The sequence below is a fragment of the Delphinapterus leucas genome, chromosome 6, assembly GCF_059928025.1.
Source record: "Delphinapterus leucas isolate spDelLeu-1000000601 "Yukka" chromosome 6, BTC_Dleu_Yukka2, whole genome shotgun sequence".
NCBI classification, from domain to species: Eukaryota; Metazoa; Chordata; class Mammalia; order Artiodactyla; family Monodontidae; genus Delphinapterus; species Delphinapterus leucas.
Genome location: NC_143134.1, coordinates 119,107,561 through 119,123,381, shown reverse-complemented (window position 1 = coordinate 119,123,381; position 15,821 = coordinate 119,107,561). Strand labels below are relative to the sequence as shown.

The 15,821-nt window shown below is 48.7% G+C and overlaps 1 protein-coding gene across 1 annotated transcript in view; it reads right to left on the bottom strand.

Moving 5' to 3' along the window:
* HMCN2 (hemicentin 2) overlaps positions 1-15,821 on the bottom strand; it is a 156,346-nt gene that overhangs the window by 131,656 nt on the left and 8,869 nt on the right. The window contains exons 2-4 of the mRNA XM_089913870.1: positions 4,179-4,249; positions 2,819-2,977; positions 1,895-2,017 (exon numbers count right to left, since the gene is read on the bottom strand). Coding sequence (XP_089769996.1) covers positions 1,895-2,017; positions 2,819-2,977; positions 4,179-4,249 — 353 coding nt within the window. The remainder of the gene's footprint in view (positions 1-1,894; positions 2,018-2,818; positions 2,978-4,178; positions 4,250-15,821) is intronic.

The following is a 15,821-nucleotide window of genomic DNA, read 5'->3' as shown; positions in this document are numbered from 1 at the left end:
CTAACGAATGACAGAGCTCTATTCAGGGAGGAGAGGGATCCAGGTCCCTAGCCAGGGGCAGCCAATCCTGGCCATCGGATGTCCTACCACGTCAGACGTGTCCTGCCTGGCCAGGCTGCCACGGCAGAAGGCTGGCACCACGGCCAGAAGCCAGGGGCTCGCCCCAGGTTCCATGGCTCGAGGGAGAGGCTAGGAGAGTCCAGCCCCACACCTGAGCAAGCGGTCCTCCACCGACCCATCCAGATGCCTGACATCTGATTTGCCCCAGCAGGAACCCAGTTCCCGAGCAACTGCCCAGATGGGACACCGCCAAAACAAGGACCAAGCCATCATTCCACTCTGAAATGCCTCCCACCCTTGCTTGGGTGGCTTAGTACCAGAGCAAGCTGACACGCCAAAAGAAATAAATCCTAATGTGTAGCAGAGAACCATAAACGCCATCTTTCAACAGGGAGCGAAGGCGCTAACCTAAACACGGCCCTGGAGATCATAAATATACAACATACCATACCCTCTCCCGGAGGCAAGAGCAGGGCTGGCCCGAGGCCGCAGTGGCCTCAGAGATGCTGTTCCTCTCATCTTCCTCTTCCTCACGCACAAGGGACTCCACGTCATCCATTCACCAGCTACTTACCAAACACCTGCTCCATGCTGGTGGCTGTACCAGGTGCTGGAGATACAGTAGCAGACAGGAACTTAAGGGCCCTGCCCTCAGGGAGCTCACAGCCTAATGGCATTAAATAATCACACAGCTGCAAAATTATGATTATATAAAGCAGTACAGAGAGCTGGGAGAGGGTATGAAAGGAGACTTAATCTCCTTTCGAGGAAGGTGCATTTCAGCTAAGACTGGGAAGATGAGGGGCCGGGGAGGAGAAGCTGGAAAAACAAGCCACACGAGCAAAGGCCCTGGGGGAGGAAAGACACGGGGCACCAAAGAAAGAGCAGAGAGGCCAGCAGGGCGGCAGCAGCGGGCAAGGGGGAGAACACAGGCGATAGGCTCAGAGAGGCGGAGCTCAGATAAGGGTCTGGACCTGTTCCAGGGGACAATGGGGCAGGACCTGTTGGTCAGATTTGTTTTAGAGGATCCAGTGGGATGCAGGACCGGCTCATACAGGCTCAGGAAAGCCGATTATGAGCATCACTTCCCATGCTCTGTGACTTCATGACGGCAGCTTGAAACCAGCCAAAGTAGGAGTATTTACACCATGGAAGTGGGCATTCTTGTTCCTTCCAGAGAGAGATGGTTGTGAAACATTTACCAACATGCCACTGGAAGGATCCCTCTGGCTCCTGGGGAGGAATGGACGTGCTGGGCAGAGGGAAAGCGGGGAGAGACCTGAGCAACTGATGGAGCCTGGAGGGGAGGAAGGGCAGGCACCTGGTCCAAGACCGAGATGAGGACGCAGATACCTGGTCAGCGCTGGGGCATCAGCAGCCCTGCACATCAGGCTTCAGGGCCAAGCAATCCTCTCCCTGCCAAGTTCCCAAGCTCGACTTCCTGTCCCAGCAACACAGCCCAAATCTGATGGCTGCCCCCATGCTCCTCCACCCACTCCTGGGCTCCTCGACCCTGGAGAGAAGCTCCCCCTACACCCCCACTCTGCCAGCCTTTGTTAGATCTATCCTACCAGCCTGGACCTCCTGGGGGACCCGGGCTAAAACCCAGGGTGCTCCTTCAAGCCCTAATCTTTTTACCGGCAAAACTGAGAAACCCACAGCACCTGCTTTGGGGGCGAGTGAGAGGGTTTGGCCAGACGATGCCAAAAATCCCTGAGCACCGGGCTTCCTGCGCTTCCTGCTGTGGTGTGAGCGCTCGGCACCGCTCATCCATGATGGCAACCAACCCATGGGCCGAGCCGCCCAGAGATGCAGCATGTCAGGGCCGGCTCACCTCGGTCACCTGCTGCCTGTCCAGGTGGAACACCTGCCCGGAGCTGGTGGCAGCAATCTCCTCGTAGGCCAGGTAGCCAGGATGAGTACGGTCACCACAGTCCCCCGTCAGCACAAAGACCACCTAGAAGAGAGACAGGCGGCCTGGCTCATGGTTCCTCGGCCACCTTCTACAGGTATGAGTAGCAAGGCCAGAACCAGGGAGGAGTGACCTGGAGAAAGCCCCTTCCTCTCTCTGGGCTCAGGCGATGCATCTGTAAAATGGGAATGATATGAGTTCCCGCCCCGTGGGGGTCAGGACTGATGCAGGTCACGTGTTCACCACAGGGCCAGGAATACAGTGGGTGCTCGATAAATGGGAGCCGTTATCAAATCTACGAGGAAGGGAATGGAAATCGACTCTGCTCCAAGTGGCCCCTGGAGGCCGCAGAGCTAGAAGAACCTTGGAGAACCCGAGTTTGTTCCAGAGGGGAGAGCAGAGAGGTGTCCCAGCCCTTGAGGTCTTTCCCAAGGATTCCAGCGGGCGGGCCCTCCTTCCTTCCCTGCACACATCTCCTTCCCAACCCCTCTCTGTGAAAGCAAGAAGCAAAAACCCCAGCATGTCTTCCAGACCCTTAGACAATGCAGAGGCGACGCCAGGAGGAAGACGGATTGCCCGGGCTCTGACAGGGTGTGAAGGGAGCAGGGCGGTGTGGTCTTTATCAAAAATGGGTCTCGCCAGGGAGGCCTGCGGCCTGGCAGACGGGGCGGGAGCATGAGAACACACTTGGACTTCACAGCCCAGCTCAGTCAGTGGGCTGGTCGGCACTGCTGGTGGAGGCTGGACCCAGAGAAGCAGCAGCTCAGCTCTCCGGCGGGGTGGGGGGGGGCTTGGGGCGGCCCTCGGAGACCCCAGCTTCCCCAGCACCCCCTCGTGGTGGCTCACCCGTGACTGTTTAAGCTGCAGCAGCTGTAGCACCTCGTCCTTCTTGTGGTAGTCCTTGGCGCGGGCGTCCGAGAAAACGTAGATGAAGGAGCCGGGGTTGGCGACCTCCACGGCAGCCTTGATGGCCCCCATGCTCATCTCTGGGCAGTCCCCGCCTCCCTGCAGGACAGGGCGGGTAAGCGGCTGCCGCCCACCTCCTCGCCGTGGGGACCACCCAGGGAGGTGGGGGTCCCCTCCAGTGGCCTCTGTCCTGCCCATCCAGGGTCAGGCCAGGGCCCCAGCCACTCCCTTCCCTGAGACACAGTGTAGCATCCAATCTGCTTCATCTCTCATTCATTCACTCATTCATTCATTCCTTCATTCACTCACTTACTCCTTCATTCACTCATTCATTCACTCATTCACTCACCCATGCCCGAGCGACACGGTCCCTCCCACAGAGTCTGGATGGGAGGCAGACTTTACATTAACAAGCACAACACAAGCATTTAGTTACCATTGTGAGGAGTGCTACCAGTGCGATAGGAGGGATGGGAGCCACCGGGACATCGAACAGATACGCCAAAGAAGCCACGTGTTAGCCAAGGCTTGGAGGATACAGGGGTAGAGGGGTCGCCAGGAGAAGGAGAGGTGAGGGGTGGGCAGAGGAAAACATTCAAAGCCGCCTCCTCAGATCCTCTCTGTGACCTGCTCTGGAACCGATTCCACATAAACACACAGCCCTCCCCTCCCCGCCCACCAGCCAGGAGCTCTCTGCCCCCCAGGTTCGCACACCCAGCCCCGGAAGCAGGGTGTGCACGTGGTAACTTCAGGAAACGCTTCTCTCTTTGGTTCACTCATCCCTTCCATGTGCCGGGCCCTGTTCTGGGCCCTGGGGGACTTGGCGGTGAGCTAGACCGATCCGTGGGATCCCTGCCTGCAGGAAGCTGGGTGGGGGAGACGTATGCTGAACCAGGGTGTTCAGTGTGGCCCAAAAGCCAAGGAGGCCATGGGACATCTGACCCAGTCTCGGGCCAGGTTTTGGGGGTCTGAATTGACCCCTCTTGAATCCTCCCTCAGCTGCCACATACCCCCTCCTTCCAAGCCTGCATCCATGCAGTAAATAATGACTACCTTCTATATGCCAGGCTCAGGGACTCCTGTAGGTACTTGGTTCACTGAATAAAGGAAGGAACCCCCCAAAATACAAAATCTGCAGGACCCCCAAGCTGGGGGGGAGCCCCAGGCAGAGCTGGGAGGCAGGTCATAGCGGTTGCAGGAAGCACCACCTTGGCCCCCAGGTGGGGCAAAGACCTTGGCCTCTAGCAGGGACTGGGTAGAAGGACACAGAGGGCCAGCAGCCAGGGGCGGGGCGGCCTACCTGCACGTAGAGTTCTCTCAGCTCCCTCTGAAACACCGCTGGGTCGGCCGTGAGGGTCACCGGGCCAATATCTGAGGGGAAGAGAGAGAGGACCAGGTGAGTCTGGACCCCCAGAAGCATAGCCCCCGTGGGCTGGGGCAGCAACTCTATGATGTGCCACCATCAGAGCGGGGAGGAGCTGAGGCCTGGACCTCAGAGACCTCCACAAATGGGGAAGTGGTAGGGGAGCAGCTTCCAGGGCTGCCAGTGTCAGATCTGGAAGGGAGGTCAGGCCACTTGGCCCTCTGTCCGCTCCAAACTGGACCCAGAGCTCCAGGGGAGCAGAGAGATGGAGCAGGGGGCAAACCTCCAGTCCCGGCCCCAGACCCACAGTTCCCGATCTTTTGTGACTATGACTCCCCTAGAAACCTCCCCTCTACCAGCCCACCCAGCCCCGCATCAGCGGGAAGGGAAATCTGGGAAGACAAAGAAACAGAGAATTGAGCTAATAAAGTTTTGGACCACAGAGCAACTGGCCAACACCAGACTGACCCACAGAAGCTAAACCTTCCAGAAACTGCATCCATATATTAGCTCACTTGAAAAGAGCAGGATTAATTACAAGGGCTGTGATCCCAAATGTTGGCAAGGATATGGAGCAACTGAAACTTTCACGCATCGCTGGTGGGAATGCAAAAATGGTTCAACCGCTTTGGAAAACAAACGGAAGTTTCTACAAAGTTAAACGTGCACCTGCCATAGGATCCAGTCTTTCCACTCCTAGGTATTTACCCAAGACAAATGAAAACATACGTCCACACCAAGACTTGTACTCAAATGTTCATAGCAGCTGTTTTCACAATAGCCCAGAACTGGAAACAAGCCAGATGTCCATAACTGGTGAATGAATAAACAAACTGAGGTACATTCGTATAATCAAATACCACTCAGCCAGAAAACGGAACGAGCTACCAATACAGGCAACCAGATGGATGAATCTCACAGACATAATCCTGCACGAAAGAAGCCAGACACAGAAGGGTGCCTACTATACAGTTCCATTTACAGAAAGCTGTGGAACTGGCAGCATTAATCAAAGGTGAAAAAAATCAGAACGGAGGTTGTCTGTGGGATAGGGAGGTCCAAGGAACTGTCTGGGAAGGCAGAAACGCTCTATATTGTGATGGGAATGTGGGTTCCACAGGTGTATCCGTTTGTCAAAAGTGTAAAGCAAAGATTTGCCCATTTCAATGTATGTTAATTTTACCTCACAGAAAAAGAAACGTAAAAAATGATCATCGTTGAGTGGGGGAGTGGAGGGTGGGAGGAGATACAGACGAAACAAGAATGGCAGATTTGTTGAATATTTGGTGATGCTGGGTGAGGGGGATATAGGGATTCATTATACTATTCTGCTTACTTTGTATATACTTGAAATTTTCCCTAATAAATAGTTTTTTATTCAAGAGCAGTCATTGAAAGCCACAGCTAACATAAGACAAGGCTACCAGTGCACTGAGAACACGGCCAGAATTCCAACTCGCCATGTGGACATGTGCACAGTGCGGGTTTTGCAAGATGATGTGGACATCGGATTTCTTCAGGAAATATTTCATTTGAGTCCTTGGTGAACTCTAGTAATGGACTATTTTTAGTTCAAAAATTCTATATTCCAGTCACCGTAAGAAAAATTCCCATACTTGGCAACTCGTCAAGGAAAGGAAAAAGGAAAGCACATGGAATTATCCGGCATTCATCCACCATTACCAAGGGAGGGTCTGGACACCAGCTCCTCTGCTGTATACTTTCAGAATCACCGCCTGGAGGGTCCTGCCGCTCTGCTCTGTATTTATTCCCACATCCAACGGCCCCTTCTGCACCTGCTCTGGCCTTTACCAAGCCTTCTCCACTGGCTTCCTCCTGAACTCTGCAGTGACTAATTCAGCCAAACCCTCACCTTTGACCTCAGGCAGAGCTGACTGGAATCCTGGCTCCACCCTCCACCAGTCGTGTGGCTTCTCAGAGCTTTCTTCACCGTCCCAAGCCTCAGTTTCCCCATCTGTAAAATGATGCATTTCTCCTAGCTGAGAACCATCATTGTGAGAATCCATTAACACAGGGAAGGAAACACCTCGCTTGGGTTAGAGCAAAGGCTCAGCAAACAGCAGCTGGCCCTGCTGATCTGAACGTACAATGCTTTTTTTTTTCTTTTCTTTTTTTAAATTTTATTGAAGTATAGTTGATTTACAATGTTGTGTTAATTTCTGCTTTACAGCAAAGTGATTCAGTTATTCATATACATATCCTTTTCCATTATGGTTTATCATAGGATATTGAATAGGGTTCCCTGGGCTCTACAGTAGGTCCTTGTTGTTTATCCATCCTATACATACTAGTTTGCACCTGCTAATCCCAAACTCCCAGTCCTTCCCTCTCTCATCCCCCCTCCCCTTTGGCAACCACAAGTCTGTTCTCTATGTCTGTGAGTCTGTTTCTGTTTCGTAGATATGTTCATTTGTGTCATATTTTAGATTCCACATATAAGTGGTATTACATGGCATTTGTCTGTCTCTTTCTGACTCACTTCACTTAGTATGATAATCTCTAGGTCCATCCATGTTGCTACACATGGTATTATTTCATTCTATTTTATGGCTGAATAGTATTCCATTGTATATATAAATATATATCACATCTTCTTTATCCATTCGTCTGTTGAGGGACATTTAAGTTGTTTCCATACCTTGGCTATTATGAATAGTGCTGCTATGAACATAGGGGTGCATGTATCTTTTTGAATTACAGTTTTGTCTGGATATATGCCCAGGAGTGGGATTGCTGGATCATATGGCAGCTCTATTTTTAGTTTTTTCAGGAACCTCCATACTGTTTTCCATAGTGGCTGCACCAATTTACATTCCCACTAACAGTGTAGGAGGGTTCCCTTTTCTCCACACCCCCTCCAGCATTTGTTATTTGTAGACTTTAATGATGGCCATTGTAGACTTTAATGATGGCCACACAGTTGCTGGGCAATCTCACACGAGGTAGACAGGCAAAGACAGTCTTGCTCCAATGAGGTCCTCAAATTCTAGTTTGACTGAGGAGAGTAATAATTTTACTCAACGTTGGTTATTTCTTTATTACATAATAATATACATTCATTAAAAAATATATGACATTAATGATTCTGACATTTCCTAAGCACTTACTATGTACCAGCCTATGTGCTGAGATGCTTCCTGTGTATTAGCTCACTGAATCCTCCCTCCCACCTGTTAAATCCAACTCTTACCCACATATTACAGAGGAGAAATGAAAGCCCAGAGAGGCTGAGTAACTTGCCCAAAGACACACAGTCAGTAAGCAGCAGAGCTAGAATATTAGCTTAGGTCTGTACAACTCCAGAATCTGAGCTCTTTTTTTTTCTTTTTTTAATTAATTAATTAATTTTGGCTGCATTGGGTCTTTGTTGCCGCATGCGGGCTTTCTCTAGTTGCGAAGAGCGGGCTTCTCACTGTTGTGGCTTCTCTTGTTGTGGAGCATGGGCTCTAGGCGCGCAGGCCTCAGTCATTGTGGCACGCGGGCTCACTAGTTGTGGTGCACGGGCTTAGTTGTTCCGCGGCATGGGGGATCTTCCCAGACCAGGGCTTGAACCTGTGTCCCTGCACTGGCAGGTGGATTCTTAACCACTGCACCACCAGGGAAGTCCCAGAATCTGAGCTCTTGACAACTGTTCTCTGTGAACTGTACATAGAAATTCCTCACATGCAGAAAAAGAAGGGAATTCTACCAACCAGAGATACTCTTATTTTTATATATAACCTTCAAAACTTTCATTGTAAATCTTATATAAGTGCACACTATTTGAAGCAGAATTTCTATTTAAGTATAAATAACATACTATTTTTAATTTGACTCTTTTCACTGAACAACACATTGTAAGCGTCCTTCCAGAAGGTCAAATATTCAGTTCAAAATAATTTTTAATGGCTACAAAGTATTTCCTTTGTATAAATGTCCAATAGTGGTCTTGACCATAGTGTTTTGTTTCCAATTTTTATAATGAACAATGTTATTAAGAACATCTTTATATCCACTACATTCAAGGACTAGTTCCATTGTTTCCTTGGGATACACTCCCATAAGCAGAATTGCTGGGCCAAAGGTAAGGGCATTTGTAAAGACTTTGGATGCAAATTCAGTAACCTCATAACTGTCCTCACCCCCAGACGTTCCTGCCTCTGACCCATCTACCTGTCGTTGCCAGAGAAGCCGCCCTTGGGGCCAGTTTTGCCCACATCACCCCTGCTCAAAGATCGACAGCAACTTCTCCTTGCCTGGAAACTGAGAGAAGCCTCTGCGGTACCCAGTTCTGAATCTGGGTGGCCCTGCCCTCTCCCATCACAATCTATCACAGGTGTCAGACTACCCAACCGTTCCCAAGGCTGGACCAGCACTAGGCTGACCACATTCTCTCCCATTCACAGCAACATGAGAAAAATTAAGTTGGTAAAGTGGGTTATCATAAATTAAATGTGCTCCAATTGGAAGGACCACCCTTTATTCTTTGGTGCATCTGCTTCCTGCTTGGGGAGCTGACGATCGCTCAGAACAGTAACAGCCAGAGGGAGTTGATTCTCTTCATGGTTCTACGGGCTTTCTCTAGTTGTGAAGAGCGGGCTTCACAAGTTAAAATGTTATGTGTATGGTGTTACAATTTTTGTGTACGGTGTTAAAATGCCGGTCACCTATGTCAGCTCCCTCTGGGCTTTTTGCGCCCCCCCCTTTTCTTTTCTTTTAGCTTTTAAAAAAAATGACTCTATTGGGTGGAGAAACCCAAAATGAGCAGCCCTGTGGTGGAAGGTGGGGAGAATGCCAGACGTAGCATCTAAGGTCTGACCTTCCATTGCCAAAGCCGTTCTGACATAATCTGTGCTTTGAGAGGGAGGAAGATTCTTCTGGGAAATTGCCCAATTCCAACTCCCGCACACCTCTCAGCAATGCTCCTCAACAGTTACCACCTCATGCAACCTCCTGGGATCCCAAGCACTCGGCCAGCACATGCTGAGGACTAGGGATTGTGTGCAAACACAGGACGCAGGAAATTCCAGAAGCCCTGAAGAAGCCCCTGGGCTGGAGATCCCTAGAAAGGACTTTAAGAACTCTGTCTTAGTTTCCTATTACTGTGGAGACAGATTACTACAGACTCAGTGTCATTTTCTTTTTTAATAAATTTGTTTATTTATTTATTTTTCGCTGTGTTGGGTCTTTGTTGCTGCGCGCGGGCTTTCTCTAGCTTTCTCTAGCTGCGGCAAGCGGGGGCTACTCTTCGTTGCAGTGCGCATGCTTCTCATTGCAGTGGCTTCTCTTGTTGTGGAGCACAGGCTCTAGGCGCGCGGGCTTCAGTAGTTGTGGCACGCGGGCTCAGTAGTTGTGGCTCGCAGGCTCTAGAGCGCAGGCTCAGTAGTTGTGGTGCACGGGCTTAGTTGCTCCGCAGCATGTGGGATCTTCCCGGACCAGGGCTTGAACCCATGTCTCCTGCATTGGCAGGTGGATTCTTAACCACTGCGCCACTAGGGAAGTCCCCAGACTCAGTGTCTTAAAACAACACACATTCATTTCTGGAGGTCAGAAGCCCTAAAATAAAGGTCTCAGCAGGGCTGTGTTCCTTCCAGAGGCTGGAGCGGAGAATCCATTTCTTTGTCTTTTCCAACTTTTGGAAGCTTCCTTCATTCCTTGATCATGGTCCTTTTCCTCCATCTTCAAAGCCAGTAATGTAGCATCTTTAAATATCTCCCTCTCCCTCTGCCTCTGTCATCACATCTCCTTCTCTAATTCTGGCCCTCCTGCCTCCCTCTTAAAAGGACACTTGTGATCACAATGGGCCCAAGGAGACAATCCAGGATCATCTCTCCATCTCAAGATTCCTAACTTAATCACTTCTGTGAAGTCCTTTTTGCCATGTCAAGTATGAGATTTACATGTTCTATGGACATCTGCGGGGGTGGGGGGGCATTTTCCTGCCTATCATAGCCTCCACCATCCTATCTCCTTCAAGAATGGGCTTAGACCCCTATGTTCATAGCAGCACTATTCACAATAGCCAAGACATGGAAACAACCTAAATGTCCATCGACAGAGGAATGGATAAAGAAGGTGTGGTACATATATACAATGGAATATTACTCAGCCATAAAAAAGAATGAAATAATGCCATTTGCAGCAACATGGATGGACCTAGAGATTATGGTATAAGTGAAGTAAGTCAGAAAGAGAAATACCATATGCTATACTTATATCTGAAATCTAAAATACAACACAAATGAACTTATCCATGAAACAGAAACAGATGCACAGACATACAGAACAGACTTGTGGTTGCAGGGGGCAGGGGGAGGGAAGGATTGGGAGTCTGGGATTAGCAGATGCCAACTATTATATACAGAATGGATAAAACGCAAGGTCCTACACACACACACACACACACACACACACACACGAATCACTTGCTGTATCAAAGAAATTAACACATCATAAATCAACCATACTTCAATAAAATAAATTTTTAAAAAAAGAATGGGCATCTTTTCATGTGCCTCTTAGCCACCTGTATGTCTTCTTTGGAGAAATGTCTATTTACGTCTTCTGCCCATTTTGTGATTGGGTTGTTTGTTTTGATATTAAGCTGCATGAGTTGTTTATAAATTTTGGAGACTAATCCCTTGTCAGTCACATCATTTGAAAATATTTTCTCCCATTCTGTGGGTTGTCTTTTTGTTTTGTTTATGGTTGCCTTTGCTGTGCAAAAGCTTTTGAGTTTAATTAAGTCCCATTTGTTCATTTTTGGTTTTATTTCCATTTCTCTGGGAGACGGATCAAAAAAGATCTTGCTGCGATTTATCATATCAGAGAGTGTTCTGCCTATGTTTTCCTCTAAGAGTTTTATACTGTCCAGTTTCACATTTAGGTCTTTAATCCATTTTGAGTTTTTTTTTGTGTGTATGGTGTTAAAGAATGTTCTAATTTCATTTTTTTTTACATGTAGCTGTCCAGTTTTCCCAGCACCGTTTATTGAAGAGGCTGTCTTTCTTCCATTGTATAGTCTTGCCTCCTTTGTCGTAGATTAATTGACCGGGATGGACCTAGACATTGTCATACTAAGTGAAGTAAGTCAGACAGAGAAAGAGAAATATCGTATGATCTCACTTATACACGGAATCTAAGAAAAAAGTGATACAAATGAGCTTATTTACAAAACAGAAACAGACTCACAGACTTAGAGAGCAAACTTATGGTTACCAGGGGGGAAGGGTGGAAGGAGGGATAGTTAGGGAGATTGGGATTGATGTGTACACGCTGTTATATTTTAAATGGATAACGAACAAGGACCTACTTTATAGCACAGTAAACTCTGCTCAATATTCTGTAACAACCTAATTGGGAAAAGAATTTGAAAAAGAATAGATACATGTAAATGTATAACTGAATCACTTTGCTGTACACCTGAAACTAACACAACATTGTAAATCAACTTTACTCCAATATAAAATAAAAAGTAAAAAAAAAAAAAGGAATGCGCTTGGGGAAAAAAATTATTTGACTACAAACCTATGTGCCAAACATAATAATGTTGAGAATGAAGAGATCCAAAGACCCCCGCCTTTAAAAAGATGGGGAAACTGAGGCCAGAGAGGGGAAGAGAGTCCTTCAAGGTCAGGTGGGAAGATTTGGCACTAGGGTTGATCGGCTTCATCACACCAACAGTGACCCCTTCTCTTGTTCATCGTCACAGAACTCCTGCCCACCTCAGCGCCTGGCACATGGTAAGCGCTTAATAAATACTGTTCAAATGAGTAAATGAGTAACATTTATTTACTCATAACAAATACTGTTTGAGTATACTGTTTGAGCAGCTCCAAGTCAGGACCCTTTATCTTTTTTTTTTTTTCATTTTTATTTATTTATTTTTGGCTGCATGGGGTCTTTTGTTGCTGCACGCAGGCTTTCTCTAGTTGTGGTGAGCGGGGCTGCTCTTCGTTGCGGTGCAAGGGCCTCTCATTGCGGTGGCTTCTCTTGTTGCGGAGCATGGGCTCTAGGTGCGTGGACTTCACTAGTTGTGGCACACAGGCTTAGCTGCTCCGCAGCATGTGGGATCTTCCCGGACCGGGGCTCGAACCCGTGTCCCCTGCATTGGCAGGAGGATTCTTAACCACTGCGCCACCAGGTAAGTCCAGGACCCTTTATCTATTTCCTGTGCCCAGCACAATGCCAGGCATACAATCAACACCCAGCAAATATTCCTGAATGCCAAGCCTGCCTGATCCCCAGGCGCTCCCACCACAGCACGCTACTGCCCATCACTCAGAGAAACAGATCCAAAATGAGGCAGAAAACCAAATGTGGTTATTTGGGGCATGCAGAGGGGTTGGCCGTATTAAGGGAGAGCTGGCCAGACGGACAAAAGTGTTTGTGATTCCTCTTGAGTTACAGGGCAGGGCATTTTAAAAGCTCTGCCCCAAGCTCTGAACAAAGAAGGCTCTCAGGGGAGAGCACACTTACATACACGGACGCACTGATGTGTAAAAATTAGTCTGATTTCTTCCTTTTACTGAACAGATAATCCCCAAACCAGCTCTGGGCGCTGGTTGCTACTGACCAGTCCCATCATTCCAGGGCTGGACCAGCTTTCAAGATGCTCAGACGGGGCTGGGAGCACGGAGGTCTTCTCTCCATCTGTCTTCCTTGCTGCCCGACTGTCCACCTGCCCACCCATCCATCTACAGCTCCAGGCAGTGAGACAGAGAGAGACGCCTTCTTGTCGTTAATTAATGCTGGTCCACGGCTTCATTTGTCATTCCTGGGACCTACCGCACCATCGTCACTCATCATGCCAAAGCTCCCCAGGACAGGGTGTTTTCAGCAGGGTAACCATTTCAAGACCTGTCTTCCGGCAGGACAGAGTGAGGTACCAGGACAGGGCAGGACACCTGGCATGTCCCCATGTGAGTTTGCCCACTGAGAGGGGTTGCTTGAGCCCCTGTCCATCTCCCTCCTTCACCCGGTCCAGGAAGGACTGGATCTGGATAAAAAGCCCTTCTTAGTGTGATGTTGATGTGGATGACGATGATGGTGGTGGAGGTAGAAGTGGGTGATGTTGCTAACAGCAGCTTCAATGCATCGAGTACTTACTATTTTACAGTGTTTAGCTCAGTCCTATTAACAGCTCCCTGTTAGAATTGAGGATGCCAAGACCTTGCTGAAGGTCATATACAGCTAGCAAGTCGTAGTCAAGAACTGTACTAGCTTCCTGTGGTCACCGTAATAAAATATCACAAACCCGGTGGCTTTAAACAATGGAAATACATTCTCTCAGAGTCCTGGAGGCTAGAAGTCCAAAATCAAGGCGTCAGCAGCCCACGCTTTCTCTGAAGGCTCTTGGGGAGAATCTGCTCCATGCCTCCTTCTTCTTCACTTCTCGTGATACTACCAATCCTTGGTATTCCTTGACTTGTAAACACACCATCACTCCAATCCTTCTCCCTGTGTCTCTCTCCTCTCCTTATAAGGACACCAGTCACATTGGATTAAGGGCTCACTCCACTTCAGTATGACCTCATCTTAACTAATTACATCTTCAATTACCCCATTTCCAAAAAAGGCCACATTCTGAAGTTCTAGGAAGGACAGGAATTCTGTGACGACACTGTTCAATCTAGAATAATGTCCAAGTCCACGTATTTGGCTCCGAAGCCTGTTCTATTGGCCACTGGCTACACTGCCTCCAAAAATGAGGGTGATGATGACGGCAGCTACCATTGTTTTAATATTTATTAAGCACCAGATTCTGTTCTATGCACTTGACATACATTCACTGAGAAAAACGTTACAGAAACCTATGAAGTCTCCTATTTACTATCTCCATTTTATAGGTGAGAATTTGAGGGCTAGTGAGGTGGAGCAAACTGCCCAAGGTCTTACAATGAGGAAGCATCAGAGATAGGATTCAAACCTGGGTCCATCTGACCCCAGATCCAAGCTCTCAACCATGCATGAAGCTGCAGACATATGGCACTTGTTCCCCAGCCCCTCGTTCCTGTTCCTGGAGGGGGCGGGAGGTTCGTGACTGAAGGTGGGCACCTGCCAAACAGCTGGGCAGATGCGGCGTGGGTTCCCTCTGAGCAGGGCTTGCCAGGTGCAGGGATGATTAAACCCATGACCTTGTCTCCACTTGTGCTGCCCTTGAGCATATGAGTCCCAGAAGCTTGGCCCAGAACCACCTCTCCATAGGGAAATATTTTCGACTCAATAAGACGAGGGGGTGGAGCCTCTAGGACGTATGAGGGTCACGCACAGGAAGAACCACCCAGCCCTTCACATGGGTGATCCTCCAGTCCGTCACCCAGTCTGTGTGTCCCAGTGGTCACGGTCACAGCCAGGCGCCAGAGAGCCAGTCTCAGAAAGACCTCACGTCCAGGACTCTTCCCCGAGCCTGCCTTTCCCACCTCCTTGAAAGCAGGGCTTGAACCCTGGGGCCACTCTGGGTGTGCACATACCCCCTCCTCCCGCTGCAGGGGCCCCAAGCAGGGTCTCACCATCTGCCACCATCGTGGGCAAATTGTGTCCCATCTCTGGGACTCAGTCCTCCCGTTTCTTTTCTTTTCTTTTTTTTTAATAAACATTTTTTTTATAACAGAACATACTTTATTATTTTTTAAATTTATTTATTTATTTTTATTTTGGGCTGCTTTGGGTCTTTGTGGGCTTTATCTCTCAAGCTGCAGCGAGCGGGGGCTACTCTTCATTGCGGTGCGCGGGCTTCTCACTTCGGTGGCTTCTCTTGCTGCAGAGCACGGGCTCAGTAGTTGTGGCTCGCAGGCTCTAGAGCACAGGCTCAGTAGTTGTGGAGCATGGGTTTAGTTGCTCCGCAGCATGTGGGATCTTCCCAGACCAGGGCTCGAACCCGTGTCTCCTGCATTGGCAGGCAGATTCTTAACCACTGCGCCACTAGGAAAGTCCCTAAAACCACCTCTTCCCTGGGGAAAGTTGACAGCACACCTGGCGACCCAGAGAAGATGCTCAAACTCACTCTCTATCAGACATACGCAAATTAAAACAGGTTACCATTTCTTACCTATCAAATTAGCAAAAAAGGGAAGAGTGACGTCCCCATATGCCAGCAAGTGTTTGGGGAGAAAAGCAGTCTCACACTCTCTTGGTAGGAGGGTTAGATGGTACAGTATTTCTGGAGGACGGTTTGCTGATACCAATTAAAATTTTTTAAATGTTCATATGCTTTAACAATGAACCAATTGCAGTTCTGAGAATCTATCCTATAGCTATGTTGTGTTTTTTTAATATTTATTTATTTTGGCTGCACCAGGTCTTGGCTGCGGCACGCAGGATCTTTACTTGCGGCACGCGAACTCTTAGTTGCGGCATGCATGCAGGATCTAATTCCCTGACCAGGGATCGAACCCGGGCCCCCTGCATTGGGAGCACAGAGTCTTACCCACTGGGAACACCAGGGAAGTCCCGTTCCTACAGATATGTTTTTGCAAATGTGTGTGTATATCGTAAGGAAACTGAAAGCAAACTATTTTTCATAATGTGGGAGTGGCTGGATAAATCGCGGTAAGATAAATTAAGATCCCTCCCGTAACA